General features: G+C 40.5%; 1 protein-coding gene across 2 annotated transcripts; it reads left to right on the forward strand.

Moving 5' to 3' along the window:
• Positions 1–668: 668 nt before the first annotated feature.
• Positions 669–17998, forward strand: iffo1b (intermediate filament family orphan 1b). 2 transcript variants are annotated; one of them, XM_082551956.1, is made up of 9 exons: positions 669–3481; positions 7498–7558; positions 8894–8989; positions 9813–9953; positions 10055–10239; positions 10340–10466; positions 12785–12877; positions 14005–14135; positions 14709–17998. In XM_082551956.1, the coding sequence occupies exons 1-9, from the start codon at positions 2508–2510 to the stop codon at positions 14806–14808; spliced, it is 1908 nt and encodes a 635-aa protein (XP_082408082.1). In that variant the 5' UTR covers positions 669–2507; the 3' UTR covers positions 14809–17998. The 2 variants fall into 2 exon arrangements, with proteins under 2 accessions (XP_082408082.1, XP_082408083.1); XM_082551957.1 differs by having other exon boundaries at positions 12788–12877.
• Positions 17999–18349: the final 351 nt, after the last annotated feature.

The following is an 18349-nucleotide window of genomic DNA, read 5'->3' on the forward strand; positions in this document are numbered from 1 at the left end:
TTCAGTCTCCTGTTCCTCCTTTATATCTGAACAGAAATGTATGAAGGCTGATCTGGAGGAGTAGATTAGTTATTTACTGAAAGGAAAATGAGCTTAAGTGCTGTTCCTGATGAATTTCTGACAAGACATTAACATTTAAGTATATAAAGGTGAATTCGGTTTCATAATAACAGAATCTTTAGTTTTAAACAAAGTTGTTTTTTTTTTTTTTTTTTTGGTCCATTACTGAAATCAAACTCTGGAACACAGAGGAGCTGCTGCGCAGCCCTGAGAGGATATCTGATGGGTTAAAAAACGGTGCAAAATGTTTGAAATAAAAGATGAGGCCAATGTTAGGACTGGTACTTAATGTACCTCAAATGGTGAGATCAGTGAATATGATGGGACACACAAACGGGTGCAGAAGTGGAGAGGATCACCAAAAATCCTATCTAGGAGTTGAGGTGAGATCTGGTGACTGTGGAGGTCATAGTGTAACCTTATTCATTCTTTTACACTTGCTAAAGCATCTGTATTCTGAAGAGAAACATGTGCACCATCACTACTCCTTGAATTAATTTTGTTTCAGTATGACAAAATGACTTGAAAGCACTCATATGAAGTGTGGATTTATTTATTTAAATAATTAAATAGTAGTTCTGCTGGAAGTCTGGCTCCTCTGGTGCCATCCTGGAGGATGGTAAGGCCTCAGAAAGCAGCTGCTGTGATGCCTTTTGGATTCACATGGAGGTGCTGACAATCCAGGATAAATCATTGAGGATGTGGACACCCAGACTCCACCTGTGCATCTCTGACATAGACCTGATCCTATTACAGTGGCATTAATAGCTCTGGATTGCCTTTTTTTTTTTTTTTTTTCAAACCTCTTGTTTGTCAGTCTTTCACAAAACTGAGGAATGTGAGGAGAACCCGAGCCAAACAATGCACAATATAGCTATACTAACACATCATTCAGCTAAGATTATGAAGCTCTTTCCTGAAATCTGTCTCAGCAGATTGGTGACACCTTCTCCTAACCTCAAACTAAACCCATCTATGATGGGGAACAAAATTCACAATTCTCTCGTTTTTAAAACCAAAGTTTGTCTACAGATCACAACTCAGTATGTCAGGAGAAATCACACTGTACTTTCTGTATGTAATAAAGTGTTTGATTGTGAACTGCAAATTTATTTTAATAAAAGCGATGGACAAGTGGTACGAAAATACAATGCAAAGTTAGCCCTGCCTGACCCTGTCTGCTCTCATGCACAAATATCTGAAAACCTCTGTGTTGCCCTCTGATTTGGATGACTTTAAAATTTATACTTTAAGATGTTAGAGTTACAGTGTGATACATGATGTTAAAGGATCTTTTAAGTTGTTCTGTTGCCATAAATTCTCAGTCTCACTGGTTGTCTGGAAGAAGCACCATGTAACTGATCCACCGAACTCCGGTTTCTGTTGTAAAAAAAAAAATTTAAAAAAAAATTTATTTAAAAATACAAAGCTTTTATATTTTTCCCCCTTCCCTGGTGTCTCCCCTGAAGCATAAAGCACCCCTGCATGTCAGTAAGTTTGTGTCTTTTGTCTCCTTTGCACCTCCCACCTGTCCTAAAGGGCCATCCTCCCCTCAGGGATGCCTGAGCTAATGGGACTTATTAACCCCACAGTGCTCCACTCAGGTGATTTAGCTTTATGGTCACATTGAAAGATAGTGGGTTACACAGAGGAGGTGTTTTTATTTATTTTTTGCTACTATAGTGTGATAAGTAACATAAACACCAGTAATTTTAGGCATGTAACTGGCGAATTGGATAGCAGTCTTCTTGTTTAACTCTCCATCAGATTTAATAAGAATAAACAAACATGCTGAATTACTCTAAAAAAATAAATAAATAAAAAACTGGACTAATTCTAACTTAAATTTAAATGACCGCAAAACAGTGAAAGCGTGATTTCCAGGTCTGACGTCACGGTTCAGTCCAGTTTCACTAAATCCTCTAATGTTTTTTGTTTGGAGCTGTGGCTAATGATTTCAAATGTGAACAAGAAAGCAAACAGTTAATAAAGGCTCCTCTATTCGCGTATTTACGGCAGACGGATCTTCCAATCCCGCAGCGCTCTCTCCTGCCTGCGGTCACAGCTTGTTGCCAGAACTTCAGTAACGCGGAGACGCCGGATTTCTTTCTTATTCATTCATGCTCTGCGGCTTTTTCTTCATTTATTTTACATTTATTATTGCAAAGCATCACGCTGAGGCGCACGTCCGGTGTTCTGTAGTCTTCTTCCAAATCCATCTGTCCTGATTTAGGCTGTTTTTTTTTCTGTGGATCGTCAGAGAGCACTGATCCATCAGCCGACGTTAAGACCTTTGGGCTTTAAGGATAAGATTCTTATTTATAAACAGTTATATAACCAAGTGAACGGGGCCATAGGCGTTTTACGCACACGCCGTTCCTGGGTGTCAGATATTATCTATATTATAACAATATTCTGTTGTAGCAAGCCAGTTCCTGTCCGTGTTCATGCCAGATCTGCAGCGATTCAGTTTTCCATACCATAGCATGAATCCTTTGTTGGGGGCCAACCCGCATCTCCAACAGCATCCGCAGCAGAACCAGGCGCCCGGACACCCGGACTCTCCCTCAGGTCTCCTTCCCGACGCTGTTTTCGGTGCACCGGACCCGGATTCCCTTCTGCTGGGTGAGCAGCCCGGCTCGGGGCCTGACTTCACCGCACCCTCTCAGTCTTCACCTTATCTCCATCACAGCAGCCACTATCAGCACCGCCCTGTGCCGCATCCCCCTGCTGCGATGGCTCTCAGAAACGACCTGGGCTCCAACATCAGCGTCCTCAAAACTCTCAACCTGCGCTTCAGATGCTTTTTGGCTAAAGTGCACGAATTAGAGCGCAGAAATAAGATTCTGGAGAAGCAGCTCCAGCAGGCGCTGGACGCCAACAAGGGCTGCAAAGGTGGATGCTGTGAGAACCAAGCGCACACCCAGGAGGTAAGCGTGCAGACGGGATTTGTCGGAACGATACAGCTTAGGCCCGGCTCCCTGCCCTTCCACAACACCAACAACTCGGCCAGGAGGCCTACGACACTGTTCACAACGCCTCTCGCGCCTGCCCTGCCACCTGCAGCCTCTGAAAACTCGAGTGCAACACAAACAAATGCCGCTTGCAACCCAGCCATCACCATCAGCCTATCCTCCCCCCGTGTGGACTCCCCGGGATCTGGCTCTAAAACGGGAACTAACAACAGCACAGGTCCGGGAGCCTCCACCAACCCTCCTCCACGGTTCCTTCCGGGCACAATCTGGTCTTACAACCACACCCGCAAGTTCGGCCCCGGTGCTGAGCGTCTGACCAGCCCAGGAGTATCCTGGGTGCACCCGGATGGAGTTGGTGTCCAGATTGACACCATCACCCCCGAGATAAGAGCCCTGTACAATGTCCTGGCTAAAGTGAAGAGGGAGAGAGATGAGTATAAACGCAGGTAAATGGACCAAACCTTTTATTGCAGTTCCTTCAGGGCTATTTAAAAAATAAATAAATCTTGTGATTGCTCTGTAGCTTTATTGAGTGTATGTAATGCTCTACTTTGGAGAAGTGAGCAGAACAGCTGCAGACCAGCTGTCTCCTGCTACACCACAGAGTCAGCACAAAAACTCTACATCGATCACTTCAAGCCTGGAACTGCATTCATCACATGACTAACCACAGAGGCAGGTGCTGCTGCTACAAATACACTAAAAATACACTAAAAAATATTAACACCTCAGGGGACAAACATGAAGTAGAATCGAGGTCAAAGCTTAGTGGTCGTCCAAACATTTAGCTCAGTTTGTACACGTTTTATGGGTCAGATGCCAACATCAGTATCAGCTTTTAGAGTTACATATTAGCAAATATTATTTAAATAATACACATAAACACCCATTCTTTTATGTTTAAAGAGAAGATAATGTCTCATTGTTTATTATCTTTCCAAGAATGTGTTGTTGTAGATGTCCTTACACAAGTGCTGCAGACATTTATCTGAGTGTTTTTAAACTGTGGAGTCTGAGCTGGACAAACTGTGCGATGACACCATTTTCTAAAGAAAAAAAATGGCCCCATCTTTGTTTTTTTTTGTCACATTATGTTCTGCAAGAAAATATTAGCAGGTTAGTATATTATTTGGATTTTATTAACATGTGGTCACTCATATGGAGAGCCATCATGTTTTATGCTGAAAGGCAGTAATGATTTTATCTAGAGAGAAGTTCAGAGAGGAAATGTGAAAATAGAATTCAGGATTGTATTTTTGGATATTATGTCGAGACTTATTACTTACAGCCTCATTTACCAACATTTAAGTGAACTAATTATTTATGGGAGATTTGGCTATGAGCCCCATTTCAAGTAAGAACCAATCTTTTATGTTGAACATTTACTGGTTGTAGCTTATCAACAATCAACTAAATATCTGAGGGTTTTGATGCAGAACAACAAGCATCAACTCTTATTCTGTGAAAGTGAGATGGATGAGTAGAAGAGGATTAACCGTTGCTGAGAATATGAGATCGTGTAATCCACAGTTGCTGCTGTGAGCTCATGCGACTTTATCTGATGACATCACCAGTTCAAATATGGATGCTTTGATCTCCATTTTAGAAAGACAGCTGTCTGTGTATGTGGCCAATCACTTAATCGCTAATATGGAACAATGTGATTGGTCTTTTCTCCAGAAAGCTTAGCAATAACATCTAAAACTGCATAAATCCTGTTGTAAATTTGAAGTTTGTCCGACAGCTTTGGTGGATTGTGTATTATTTGTAATTATTTGTTAACTCCAAAAAGGTCCTTTGCGCATTCATCATTAAATTCCCTCAGATTATATCCAATTGAGCAGCCATGCATTCTTCACAGCGGAGATCCTGAGCACAGTATAGTGGGCTCTTTGTGTATGAAGCACATTGACGACTTTAACAATCCAGAGAGTGTGAGACAGATGAGACGCTTGCTTTCTCTGTCTGTAGAGACACTAGTGTGCGTCATTTCCCAGCCTGCTGTCCAGACATATATACATTTTATTTGTGAATTGAGGGGTTTCACACACTTTGTCCCTCTCAAAGTCTTTTCCTCCCCTAATGAGTTGTTTTGAGGGGTCTCTGCAGCCCCCTTCAGTCAGGACAAATGAGGACGTCACAAAATGTTTCTTCATGCGAAACTTATTCTCTCAGATTCAGGCTATTACATAGCTTTTAAAATATTAATACCATTTTATAATGTAATGCTTGTTATCTTATTTTTTATTATATCTGTTTACCTTTACTGCAACCTAAAGCAGCTTGTGGTGTATTTTAATTTTCAGACTTACCCTCCTCTAGCTCTCTGCACTGTTCTTTTATTTTTTTCAAGGACAACTGTCTCTCCCCCGTTACCCTCCTTCTGTCACTGCCAAAAAACCCCTCTCTCTGCCAACCACACACTCTAGCTCATATTTTCTTTCTCTTTTAAAACCGACACAGTCGCACCTTTTCTTCCTTTCTCACACTCTCTTCCTTCCACTGCGCACCATCGTCCTCTCTACACTCCATACTGTATCTGCAATGCAGCATGCACTGCAAGATGTAACTGGTGGAGGGGGGCTTGGCTTGCAGAAGGAAGTGCCTCTCAGTTTTCTGTGCGCGCTCTCCTTACTGATCTAACAAGCACCTGCTATGACAACAACAACCCCTGTTTCATGACTCAGTTTATTTCAGATTTAGTATTCCCTGTAGGGATTCTTGTACTGCAGCATTCTGCATTTTAAACAGCTTTTTTATAAGAGGCTGCAGACTGCAGTGAGTGAAATTCCCCTTGTGGTATGAAATCACAGAAATTGTGATCACATATGCAGTAGTCTCTGCTCAGGCTTTTAAATGTGTTAAAGATCAGATTCACAGGCACAATGGTCTGAGATGCATCAGCGAGTTGGCCTGTGAGGGATCGGTGATTCACTCAGTCGAACACCTTTTTTATTATCTTTAATATAACTGCAGTAAACTGATTTTAGTGTGAGACTCAAACACTTATACTGAAATCTAGTTGTACTTTTTTGTGCAGATAAATGACAGCCTATCTACTTAATTTGAGCGCTCCAAGTCTCATTCACACAGTACTTTTATCTGTGCCTAAGCATTTTTATCAAATATTTACACCCACACTAACTTGGGGTTCAGTATCTTACCCAAGGATACTTCAAGACATGGACAGGAAGAGCTGAGGATCAATTTACTGACCTTCCTGGACCATGTCCACCTTTAAATCGGGGCGATCGTGGCTCAAGAGTTAGGAGTTCGCCTTGTAATCGGAAGGTTGCCGGTTCGAGCCCCGGCTTGGACAGTCTCGGTCGTTGTGTCCTTGGGCAAGACACTTCACCCGTTGCCTACTGGTGGTGGTCAGAGGGCCCGGTGGCGCCAGTGTCCGGCAGCCTCGCCTCTGTCAGTGCGCCCCAGGGTGGCTGCGGCTACAATGTAGCTTGTCATCACCAGTGTGTGAATGGGTGAATGACTGGATATGTAAAGCGCTTTGGGGTCCTTAGGGACTAGTAAAGCGCTATATAAATACAGGCCATTTACCATTTAAAGAAAAAAAGATGTAATGTAAATTTTGATGATTTAGAAATTAAAAATTTGTTTATGGGACGGATTCCAGTGGAGATAGAAAATATTTTCAGGTTGTCTGTATCAGGACAACCATCCCATTCACTTATTATAAAATAACAATATTTCATACAGTAATTAAATTGGTGAAATTGATGAAGGGTCAAAGGTCAGCTTCACTGTAACAATGTAATACTCTGCAAAAACACTTTTCTGGCCATTAATCAACACCAAAACCAAGACGGTGACCATGTTTCACATTTAGTTTGAAACAAATTGGAGACTCCAAACAAACTGGAGATGCTAATACAGCTTTACTTACTTTTACTACATGTCTGGTCACACATATGCTAGTTATTTTAGGCATTTTGCCTGGAAACTGGGAAGACTGAGCAAAGGGCCTCAGGTCAGAGCTGAAGTCAGGCAACTGCATTTAACCCTGCAGCATGTGGTTGCCTTCTCAGCCTTTTATCTACACCAGCGCCTGTTAAAGTGTTACAGCACAGATTTAATTCCACTTTTAGGTAGGCGGTGCTCAGCAGTGAGTGCAGAGTAAATTGCTGCTGCTAAGCAACTTGTTATCCATCTCCTGTCGAAAGTGTGTTTTGTTTGGTTGATCCTTGATTGCTGAATTACTTGATGTAATGAATCATCAAGAATGTGATTGTTGCAGTTAGAGGTGCATTTTAAATGGACTTTTAGCCCCTTTAGCCTTTCAACTACCTGAATTAATTGATTCACAGGAGCATTGTCTGCTTTTATAAATGTCAAGAGCTGATGAAGACCTAATTTATGTTTTGTTCTTTGTCTCTGATCTCTGTATCCGAGAAGACATGAACTAGAAGATTATTGTCTTTCTTAAACTTATCTCTGTGTCTCCTAGATGGGAAGAGGAATACACTATGAGGATGGATCTGCAACAGAAGATTGCAGACTTACAGGAGGTAACATTATGTACCCTTTTTTTTGTCTGTTCTTGTATTTCTCAAGATGGGGGAACATAAATCTGTTTATATAGTCCCACTGTGGGGACTGAAAGTCTCGATATTATAAATGATTATATGTTATTATGAAGGCAGAGGTTAGATTTTGGCAAGTACCCGCAATAGTTGCTGTCAGGCAGTCCTCAGAAAACTGATGTGAGTTCTCTGAAGTGACAGAATTAACAAACATTCACACACACACGCGTCTTTAATACATATCCGTTCGCTTTAAATTTTTAATTCTATGCTGCATGACACGCTTTAGCTAAGGCTGCGCTGGCGTCTTTACAATAATGTTAAAGGTTAAATAGTTTCATGAAAGTGAGAGAAGTAGGGCGGATTAGTTTGGTTAAATATAGATTGTGCTGCAGCTGTTTGTTGATCTTGCCAAGCACATACCTCTTTCTCTGTGCTGGCAATGATTATTAGCTTCTTTAGCTGCTATCAATGAGTCATCCAATGCTAGTGCACTCTCTTTTAATTGATTAGCTTTTTTCCTGAAACCCCTTAACCATCCACTGCTAACAGTGCCAAAATGGATTTAAGGACATGAAAGTTGTATTTATATCTGCCTGTCGCCAACCATCAAATTGCAATTACTGTATTTCTTGCACTTGTGTCCTTATAAACACATTTCCCCACAATGAAACCATTCATTATGGCATAATTTAGTTTATATATAGCCAAAGTGAAATGCTGAAAAATTAAATGAATACTCAGTATGCTGTCTAACAGTTCTGGCTTGATTAGCATTAGTGTTTGATTGAAGTCTGCTTTTAGTCTACATGTAGACACATGTGATGAAGAGTAGCCGTGACATTCATCTTTTTTTGTGCAGTAACAGTTAAGAGCGAGAATATGAATACCACTGTGATGACAGATAAAGCCCCCAAAACGAATGCCTCCTACCCCCCAAATGTTGACTTCATGGCAAAGGTCTCATTCTAAGCCCAGTGGTTTCCTGTATATGTGTTTTTGAGCATGTGCCCCATTGCGAGGAATCTTTACCTGACCCAATTTGACAGGAAATACCACCGCACTTTAAGCCCACAAAAGGGTAAAAAAAATGCTTCTCGAGTATTGTAACTGCAGCACGTGTGAATAAATCAGCGGGGAGACTTTGAGGGTTACCATGATGTCAGACTCATTTAGAGCTTCCCAGAAGTGATTATGCATTTAGGATTTGAATGTGCTCTTTGCAGATAAAATCTTTTTGCACAATGTGACCCAAAAACTACAGTAAAGAGAGTTGTGGTTAAGTGCATTTGCTCATTATGACTTCTTTTGCGTGTGCAGGACCTGCAGGAGAGCGAAGGCTGCCAGGACGAGCTGGTTCGCAGGGTCCAGCATCTGAATACGGAGCTGGTTGTCTTCAAAGGGCTCCTGAGCAATGTAAGCTCATACATTCATATAATAATCACAAACAGTTTTAGCTCTTTACAGTAATCAGATGTCCCTCTGCATTCACTTGGTAGTTTGTCCTTATAAGCTGCTTTCACACTGAAGCCCTGAACTTTTTTTTAGACATCACCTGGATAAACGTGGCTGTGAGAACGCAAACATCCAACCCAACTCTTTAACCTGCCAACTCCATAGTGTAAAGTCTGCTGTCCAAATGCAACAATTTGTGCTGACGTGAGAGTACTGCAGGTTATAGTCCAGTGAATTCATAGCTAGCGAGTAGTCGTCATGGTTTCTGCATCCCGCACACTCTGCAGTACCTCCACGTAAACCAATCAGGAGATTTCCCGAGGAAGGATTCTCCAAGTCCATGTGTGAAACAGCTTGCTTTAGTTACAGCAGCGGTGCCCAACCTTGTAATTCTGTAACTTTATTAACAGCGTCCTACTGAAATGCGCCAACAACATTGAGAGTAACATCCTCTTCTCTGTCCCTTAATGCTCTCCGGTCGTTATGGTAATGCATAAATATTTCTTTCAAAATAAGACGCACAACTACAACGCGGGAAAAGACCCAGGGAAACCGAGTTAACGATAAAAAACCCCCGAAAACCATAAATTTCACAACTGAGCCTCAACTCTCATGGTCTGGTACCAAACGACTGAGGATTGGTGACCCCTGAGTTTTCAGGGGTCTTATTTTCTATCTTTAGGGTGCTGTATAAGAAAATGGTGCTACTATTATGTCATAATCAGTCTTATTGGTACAGTTTTCCAGTGATGCTGAACAGTTCCCATATCCATCCTCTCTGTAGAATTTGTCAGATTTGGACAGCAAAATCCAGGAGAAAGCGATGAAGGTGGACATGGACATCTGCCGCAGGATCGACATCACTGCTCGCTTGTGCGATGTGGCCCAGCAGAGGAACTGTGAAGACGTCATCCAAATGTATCAGGTAAAACTGTTTAATCTCATCATCTCTGGTTCTTTTTTTTATCTGCTTTTAGCAAGTGTCTACTTGTTAGTCTGATCCTCTAATCCCAAACTTTTCTGCAGGTTCCTAATAACCAACCATCGCTAAACTGCCGCCGTAAACAAACCCCTCTGTCCTTTAATGGGAGTGAGTGTGACGAGCCCGTCAGCACCTCCGAAAGTGACGGAGCAGTGGTTAAAGATGAGGAGCACTGTGGATCTGCTGCTAATCAGATCAATGAGGAGATGCAGAGGATGCTAAACCAGCTGTGAGTGGTCTGCAGATGTAATTACTGTAATCTGAGTCGTCTTTTCAGGCCATGTGCATTTGTATGTGTGCATTGATACTTTTTTAAAAAAAAATTTCAGGCGTGAATGTGAGTTTGAGGATGACTGTGACAGTCTAGCGTGGGAGGAGACTGAAGAGACGCTGCTGCTTTGGGAGGATTTCCCAGGATGCACTTTGCCTCCAGATCCCACCCACCCACCGGGAGAGGTAGGCAGCAGTCACACAAGTTTAAGACTGAGAGAACTCTCTGTGAAGATTTAAAGCTCTAAGTTGTTAGAAATATAGCTGTGGCTACCAGAGAGGAGCTAATTTATGAACATATAGAGGCTTCAAAAAAGCTGAAAAATTGAAAGATTTACCTTTAGCCATCGTTGTGGCATATTAAAAATACTAATTGCAAGGGATTATGACTGTCAGAAGTTACCCCATCATCACTGTTTTCTGCAAAACATTCACACAGCATAAACAAGCCTGTGTTTTACTGAAATCGACAGATATCTGTGGTCACCAGTTATAGACCTCACTTAGTAAGCTGACACATGCAGTCATGTGAGAAAGCACTTTTTCACAAGGCTCTATTCATTTCTGTGAAAAACTAAGTACACTGCCGCAGTGTTCCCAGAAGCTCAGAGCAAATTCACCCCAAGTGCTGACTGTGCAGTGCTCTGGCAGATTGCAACTACTTTTCAGACTCGACAGGCCACATTTAGCATATTAAATGTTCAAGTTCATGACAGTACCATTAAAAAAAAGACTCAACAAGTATGGCTTGTTTGTAAGGGTTACCAGGAGAAAGCCTATTCTCTTTAACCATTGTAGCACAGCTTGGTTTTGCAAAGTTGAATCAGAACAAACCACAAGACTTCTGGAACAGTGGGGTGGGGGGTGACATGAACTTGTTTTGCAGCTATAGGAGCTGGGCACCTTGCAGTTACTGAGTCGACCATAAGCTCCTCTGCATACCAACGTATTCTAGAGTCAAATCTGGCCATCTGTCTGACAGCTGAAGCTTGGCCCAAACTGGGTCATCCAGCAGGACATGTACAGCAGCAAATCTGTAAAATCAAAGTCTAAAGGTGGCGCAATCAAAGTCCAGACCTCAACCAGACTCAGGTCTGGGATGTTAGACACTTGTGCATAAACAAGTGCCCTCAAACCTCAATAAACTGAAGCAACACTTTGAAGAAGAGTGGGCTAAAATTCCCCCAAAGGGACATGAGAGACAGAATGTCATATAGAAAACAATTACTTAAGGTTATTTGTGCTAAAGGTGGTCATCCAGTCTGCTCATTCACACGAGGTACTTTGTTTTTCACAGGGCTGTGCAGTTCTTTCTTTTTGTTTTTCACGTGACCGTAAATGTCGATCTTTCTGAAAGACGGAACAATTTTCATTACTATATGTTGGCATCTCATCATCCTTTCAGGTTTCAGTGAAATTGAGTTTCTGAATTGTCGTGCACCTGCAAAAGGTGCAGGGAAAACAAAAAAAAAATGAAACACAGATAACATCACAAGACAACCCACTCACCCCACCTGCATTTCAGTCCGCCTGTGTAGCACCCGTGTACTGCAGGTGCCGACTAATTAACACGATTGGCAGCACCTGGGCCCAGTGTGCTCTACAAACGCCCTCAGAGCTCAGCTGCCAGCGTGGCTTTCCTCTCCAGAGACACTTCTGAGATTTTGGTTGCATCTTGGTTTGTTGCATGGCACGAGACAACATTGCATATGCCGTTTCCTCACTCACGCACTCTCTCACACTGCTGGCAATACTGAATACACATCCCATGGCTAGTTTAAGTTCTTTCTTTGGTTCTTTAGTTTAAAAATAAACTGTTTCTTTAATTGGCACATGTGTGCTTCTCTATTTTTGTCATTGTCGCAAAAACAGAGAGCATGGCTAATTACTAAATTCTCTCAGCCATGTCTCAGATGTTCATCCTGAGTGAATGCAGTTATAAAGAGACATCTGACATCTATTGTTACTTTAAAAAAAACGTTTCAGAATTTCAGCTTAAACACTGTTTAAGTCACTGCATAAAGGAGTTTTATAAAGTAGAGGAAGCGCACTGTAATTTCTAAGTGCACATGGTTTGATATTATTGCTTCAGATTTCAAAGAAGCTTTTGTTTGTGTGGTTATAAGCGGACTTTATCCAGAACAGTAGGCAGAGTGGAGTCCTTCAAAGCTCAGTCTGCTGCCCTTCGGTGCTCTGCTGTGGCCGGGCCAATTCAGGCAACAAAACAACACTCGCACAAATCCAGCCTGTATTTAGCGTACATGGTGTTTGTTTCCAAGAAATGCATGTAGGTATTTGTTTTCATTTACCAGCTGTGTGCGCTTTGAAAAGTCTGCTCTTTCTCCTGTGGGAAATAAGTCAGTGAAATGTGAGCTGATGGGAGCACTGCAACAGCTGTGCTTTGATGGTTCTATGTCTGCGGTGATGTCTGATGATGCACACGTTAAACCGATTATAACTACCTTTCATCGCATGTAAATTTCCATGTCCGTGTTTGTCTTCAGCAGGAGGACTGTCTGGAAAAGGTGATTAATGACACCGAATGTCTTTTCAAATCTCGAGAGAAGGAATACCAAGAGACCATTGACCAAATTGAGGTCAGACGCTTGCTCTGTACTTTTATATGTTAAATAACTTCCTTCATCCTACATGCTGGCAGTTTGTTCTTTCATTTTTGCTGCATGCATTATGTCTCCTGCACTGTTTTTTGTGTCTTGCATTCACAAGACAATATGTCTAAATAATGACATTAAGTGAAATACTATGCTTTGTTTTAAAGGGGCAGTAGCCTGCCTTGCTGAATTTAATCTTTCATACATTTTAGATGAGTTTATGTAAGCCTGAGCAGTTTGGCTGCACATAGTCAGGGGGTTGTTCAAGAAAGCAGGTTTAACAAACTCTGAGTCTAACTCTAAACTTTGACAGATAGTTTCTCAGACATTGACTAAGCCTACTTCCAGGCTAGAAAAGAAAAATTAAATGAAGGGCTTCAGTGAAAACAGGTTGTAGTCGAGGACTAACTAAGCTCTGTCCTTGTCTTATAAACCAGCCATGGGTTTGTTTACTGTGAGAGAGGAAACGCTGGTCAGAGTATGTTTAGACTGAGATTTTTTTTAACCTAAGTGTCTTTATTTTACCCCCTAGTCATCATTCACCCAGCTTAAATGTGACTTACTATGTAATAAAGCTGTGATCCTTCCAATTTTTTACATTTGATTATTAAATTCCAGCTATAACTTGACAGAAACCACATCCGTCAAACTTTGCCTTTTTGACTATCGCACCGAAATCAGCGACTAAACCAAACAAGCTATCCACAAGGCTCTAAACACCATCAGTAACTTTAAGGAGTTGAGTGTGTGAAAATATTTAAACATGAATTGGTGCCAGAACACATTCAGAATGTCTGCAGTCTGAGTTTGAAAACTCACTTTAAACTGCAGGCTACAACTTCAGTTCAGTTGTAGCCTGAAGATTTTCACAATAACTAGTGACTGATTTTTGAATGAGCGATTATACAAGTGCTCATGTTAAACAAAAGAAATAGCAAACGTTCACGTAACGGGAGTCTGTTTGCAAAGGCATGCACTTATTTTTTCACATTTGTTTTGATATTCTCTGCATGGGTGAGGAAGTGAGACCGAGACTCTGTTAGATTGCTGTTGATTGCATGCGTATGTATTCTTAGAGTGATTTAGTCTAACTCTCAGTTTTCTGACTGTAGCTGGAATTGGCCACAGCTAAGAGCGACATGAACCGACACCTGCACGAGTACATGGAGATGTGCTCGATGAAGAGAGGCCTGGATGTTCAGATGGAGACCTGCAGGAGACTCATCACACAGAGCGAAGACAGGTACACACGCACATAAACACACACTTGATGTTGATTTTATTGATCTATTTAGCTTCCTTTAAAAAAAAACTATTCGAGCAGTTTCAGTGTATACAGCATATCTAATTTATATTGTATTTAAAATAAACATTTATTAAATGGGTTATAAAACATTACAGTATAGGTGTATTCAGCTTTAATTATGTGTATCTAGTAAAGTTATTATTATAATCCCCTTTTGTCAAAATGCATTATATTATTTCAACTTTCTTTATTTTGATTTGTTACCTGTTTATACACCTGATACACATGATAGACATGGTTATTACTTAGTTATGACTACACTATTTACTATATGTTTATTTAGCTTTAAATATAAATAAGCTTTATGCTTAACTGGCTGGACTTTATTACCTGAAAATCTATGCCAACTGTCTCCATTTACCTAAAAGCCGTAATATTTATCCATCTGAAAATATCGCACTTTATATCAAAACCTTTAATGAAAATTATAGCGAACCACCGAACCCACAGGTAGAGCGAGTTTAGTTTCTACTGGAAAAAATGATGCATTTCTCTTTCTGCCCCTCTCAGTCCGTCTGCTGTGCCTCCACCCGCTGAGGAGAGTGAAGCGAGAGAAAACGACAAGCCGTCGGTATCTCCACCTTCTTCCTCGAGCAATGGGAGAACATGACACATGCTCACTCCAGCGTTAACAGCGGCTGTGGTCACACGATCTCAAGTGCATCCATGACCACACCGATACAATGGGCGCTGACTACGTGACTACGGCAACACCATGTTTACGTACTTGTTTGACGAGTCATTTCTTTTTCTGGACACTTTGGAAAGTGAGATGGAACTGACTGAGCGAGGAAGTCTGTCATTGTGCTTCATTTTGTGACGATTCAGTAGGTTGAAGGACCTAGGGTCAGCTGACTGTAAGTGTGGTTACAGGAAGACATAGCATGACTTATTCATTCTACACAAATGGACACGAGCTAAAACAAGGATAATGTAAGCGTCATAAACTCCTCTCTGATCTGCTTTTATGGTCACTGAAGCTCTAAAAGTTAAAGTCACATTTACAGGAATATTTCCAGGAAACAATGAAGCTTCAGTCTTAAAATAATATAACACTGAATTTTTGAATTTGAATCTTTATCCACACGTAGGTTTAATAAAAAGCCGCGAGAGAGCATTTTAGTGGCTTGCAGCTGCATTAACTGTTCACCATATCTCTTGTATAAACGATAATAGAATCACAGGCAAAGCAAACCTGAGGCAATAAATGAAAAGTTAAAGATACAGAAGAAAATCAGAAAAACGCAAACATTATGTGCATTTTTACTGGAGCAACAGAGTTGAGTCTTTGACTACCAACAGGCCTCCTTCCAATAAAGTGAGGTGTTTTCTGGATAACAAGGGAAATGTATGTAAAAACCTTAAAACTTCAAGTCATTTCAAAGTGATTTGAAAAAATAACTAAAATCCTGAGAAGTTGCTCTTCAGATCTGTGGTGTTTTGTGTTCCTAAGCCTTAAATCAGATGATATAAGAGTTGCTTTCTATTCTTCTCCTGAAGCCCTTGATCAAATATAACAGGAGTTAATTGGGAAAGTTGAATGTCACTCCTCTCACTCGGATGCCTCCAGTTCAGAAAGTGTACATGTGTTCGCTTTGAGGACCACATTGTTTGAAAAATGGCAGTAATATGTTGGCTATAAGTTAAACTGTGGGCCTCCTGGCAGATTTTTCATCAGGATTTTTATGACAAATTCTTAAATATTTTGAAAAAACGTAAAAATTTGTAGTAGTCGTCTGACCACTGAGCTGGTCGATTTGGTGCAAGAAGACTGTTTCTATAATGATGTGGGAGAAGATATGCATTGACAAAGAACAATTATACAGAATTTAGTCAAGGATAACATGGCAAAAGCAAACAGTCCAAACAATGAAATCAAGATTTTGGCCTCCGTAACCTGCGAGCTACATCTGTGACACAGCAGAGGCTGATTTGTTCCTTGATTCATTTGGACACATTCGTTTACCCTAAATCTGTAAATAAACGGTCGAATTAGCTTATATTTCCTGTGCAGGTGCAGAAACTTTTAACAATAATACAACATAGTCACCGTAGTAAGTCGCATGTCTATATCACCATCGTTTTGGTGTCAGCCTTAAGCAGACCAAACCACCCTGCTGTTCACAGACAGTTCACACATTGATCATCTTGACGATGTTGGAGCTCCAATCATTTCATATGAGTCACATCTGAAATCCCACAAACACCGTAGTCTGCTTTGAACTTTGTAGTTTTCGGGAAAGGTGAGGGAGCAATGACCACAGTGTTGGGAGGTTGTTTTTTAGTTTTGAACGTAACCGTAGTCTCTGTCTGTTGCACTTCAAAGACCAACTAAAAGTACTGGATGATAGAGTCACTCAAGGGTCATGTAAGTGTTGTTAATAATCTTTATTTTTTTAGCAGTAATGCTTATTATTATAGATTAGAGTGAAGGCTGTATCTTTGAGTAAAGCTGCATGGTTGAGCAGAATCACTTTGAGGATAGTGGAAAAACAAAAAGGCTGTCATGTAATAATGTAAGTTAGTCACCGAGTGCCAAAATAATATTTAGATTGTGAATCAACAGGAAATTGCTTAAAAAAAGACTAAACATAGCTGCTGAAGCTATTTCACCAAGGTGCTTGATGTATAGAAGTGAACCTACGTTTTGCACATAGAAAAGAAGAGCAAAGCAAAACTGTACCATAAGAAACAATCAGTAGTCTAACCTGAAAAACAAAATATGCTGACCTGCTGAAAATGGATGATTTGTTCTATTTAGTTTTCCTTTCCTTATGAAAAAAAATGTCGTTGGTGAACGCATCACATACCTCATTTTTACTTTAGTTATGTCTATTGGCATATTTAACCTACATGTTCCTTCGTAGGAAAACACATACAGCGCACAGCTGTCAGGTGGACGCCCCCTCCATCACAACTCTATTATCAGACACTGTTTTAAATGGTGTTGTTTCTTCTGTGTAGATGAACCAGGTGAAATAACTTGTTTCAGCAGTAGGGTGCAGTTTAGCTCATGCATGTGTTGCAGTTGTAATCAGCTGAGCGCCATTCTGAAAAGATCAGGCGTCGGGTGCATTGTTAAAGGCATAAAACACCGTCTCTCTTTGTACCGTTACACTTTAACGCACTGAGTGAATTTATGTGTATGCATGTGCCAGTGTGTATGTTTATGGGCCTTCTGTCTGACCAGCGAGTGTTTTTAAGAAGACTCTTACCGGGGTAGATGCACAACATTAAGAAGGATCAAACTGTAAAATCTCATATTGTCTCAAGCAGTTCAACGCCAACAAAATGACTTTTGTGTTTTCATGGTGACCACGTGAAAAATTCAGAATCTGATGATCATCTAGGTTTTCTTTCCCAGTTACGCTGTTTCTTTATGAGTGTATGCCAAGTAAAGTCAGTGTAAAAATATCTCAGTTCAGGAAGATGAACGGAAATGCAAATGCTTTTGTGAAATGATGGCTTTGATATTATATGCATAACAGAAATATAGCTTTGAATATATATTCGTGTTTAAAGAACAGAGCTGAATGAAGACTCCACGGTGGAAATGATGGCAGATGAGAGCAAAAGAGTTTTTGTTTTCTGTCTTCACACAACAGAAAAACTTATTTACCAAATTTTTTAAAGAAAATTATTCCACAGAGTCAGAACTATTGATCTAAAATCCAAATGTGTGACTTTGCAGCTTTAAACATCAAGAAAAAGTAACTTTGGCTGGAAAAGGCTTCACTGCAGAGCTGCTGTATGTAATATGTCGAGAGACGCTGGATGAATGAATAAAAGATGCAACTGAGCAACAAGGCGTGCAGTTTTTTCCCTGTATTAAGTTCAACAGTTTTTTTCTAACAGTTATCTGAAGGCACTTTATACCAAGATAAAGACCCTGAAGCATTACAGATAAAAAAAAAAATGAAAGAGAGAATCATCCAAATCTCGTTAAGTAACCACTTCATGAAATTTTGGAGAAAGACAAACTCTTTCTCTTTACTCTTCCTATCCATCTTAACATTAAACTCAAAACCTAAAAGAAGTGTTCCTCTGTTAACACCTTTATCCTTTATACTTGATTATCCTTATTTCAAATTTTACATTTTACATGGAAAAACAGGGATTTTTTCCAGGACTTCAATTTGGAAATATAAAGC

The sequence above is a fragment of the Aulonocara stuartgranti genome, assembly GCF_965226115.1.
Source record: "Aulonocara stuartgranti genome assembly, chromosome: 11".
NCBI lineage: Eukaryota > Metazoa > Chordata > Actinopteri > Cichliformes > Cichlidae > Aulonocara > Aulonocara stuartgranti.

Coding starts and splice junctions, on each gene's coding strand:
- iffo1b (XM_082551956.1), top strand. CDS start 2,508: ATGCCAGATCTGCAGCGATTCAGTTTTCCATACCATAGCATGAATCCT. Junction 3,482..7,497: donor AGAGATGAGTATAAACGCAG/GTAAATGGACCA, acceptor TGTGTCTCCTAG/ATGGGAAGAGGAATACACTA. Junction 10,240..10,339: donor CAGAGGATGCTAAACCAGCT/GTGAGTGGTCTG, acceptor AAAAAATTTCAG/GCGTGAATGTGAGTTTGAGG.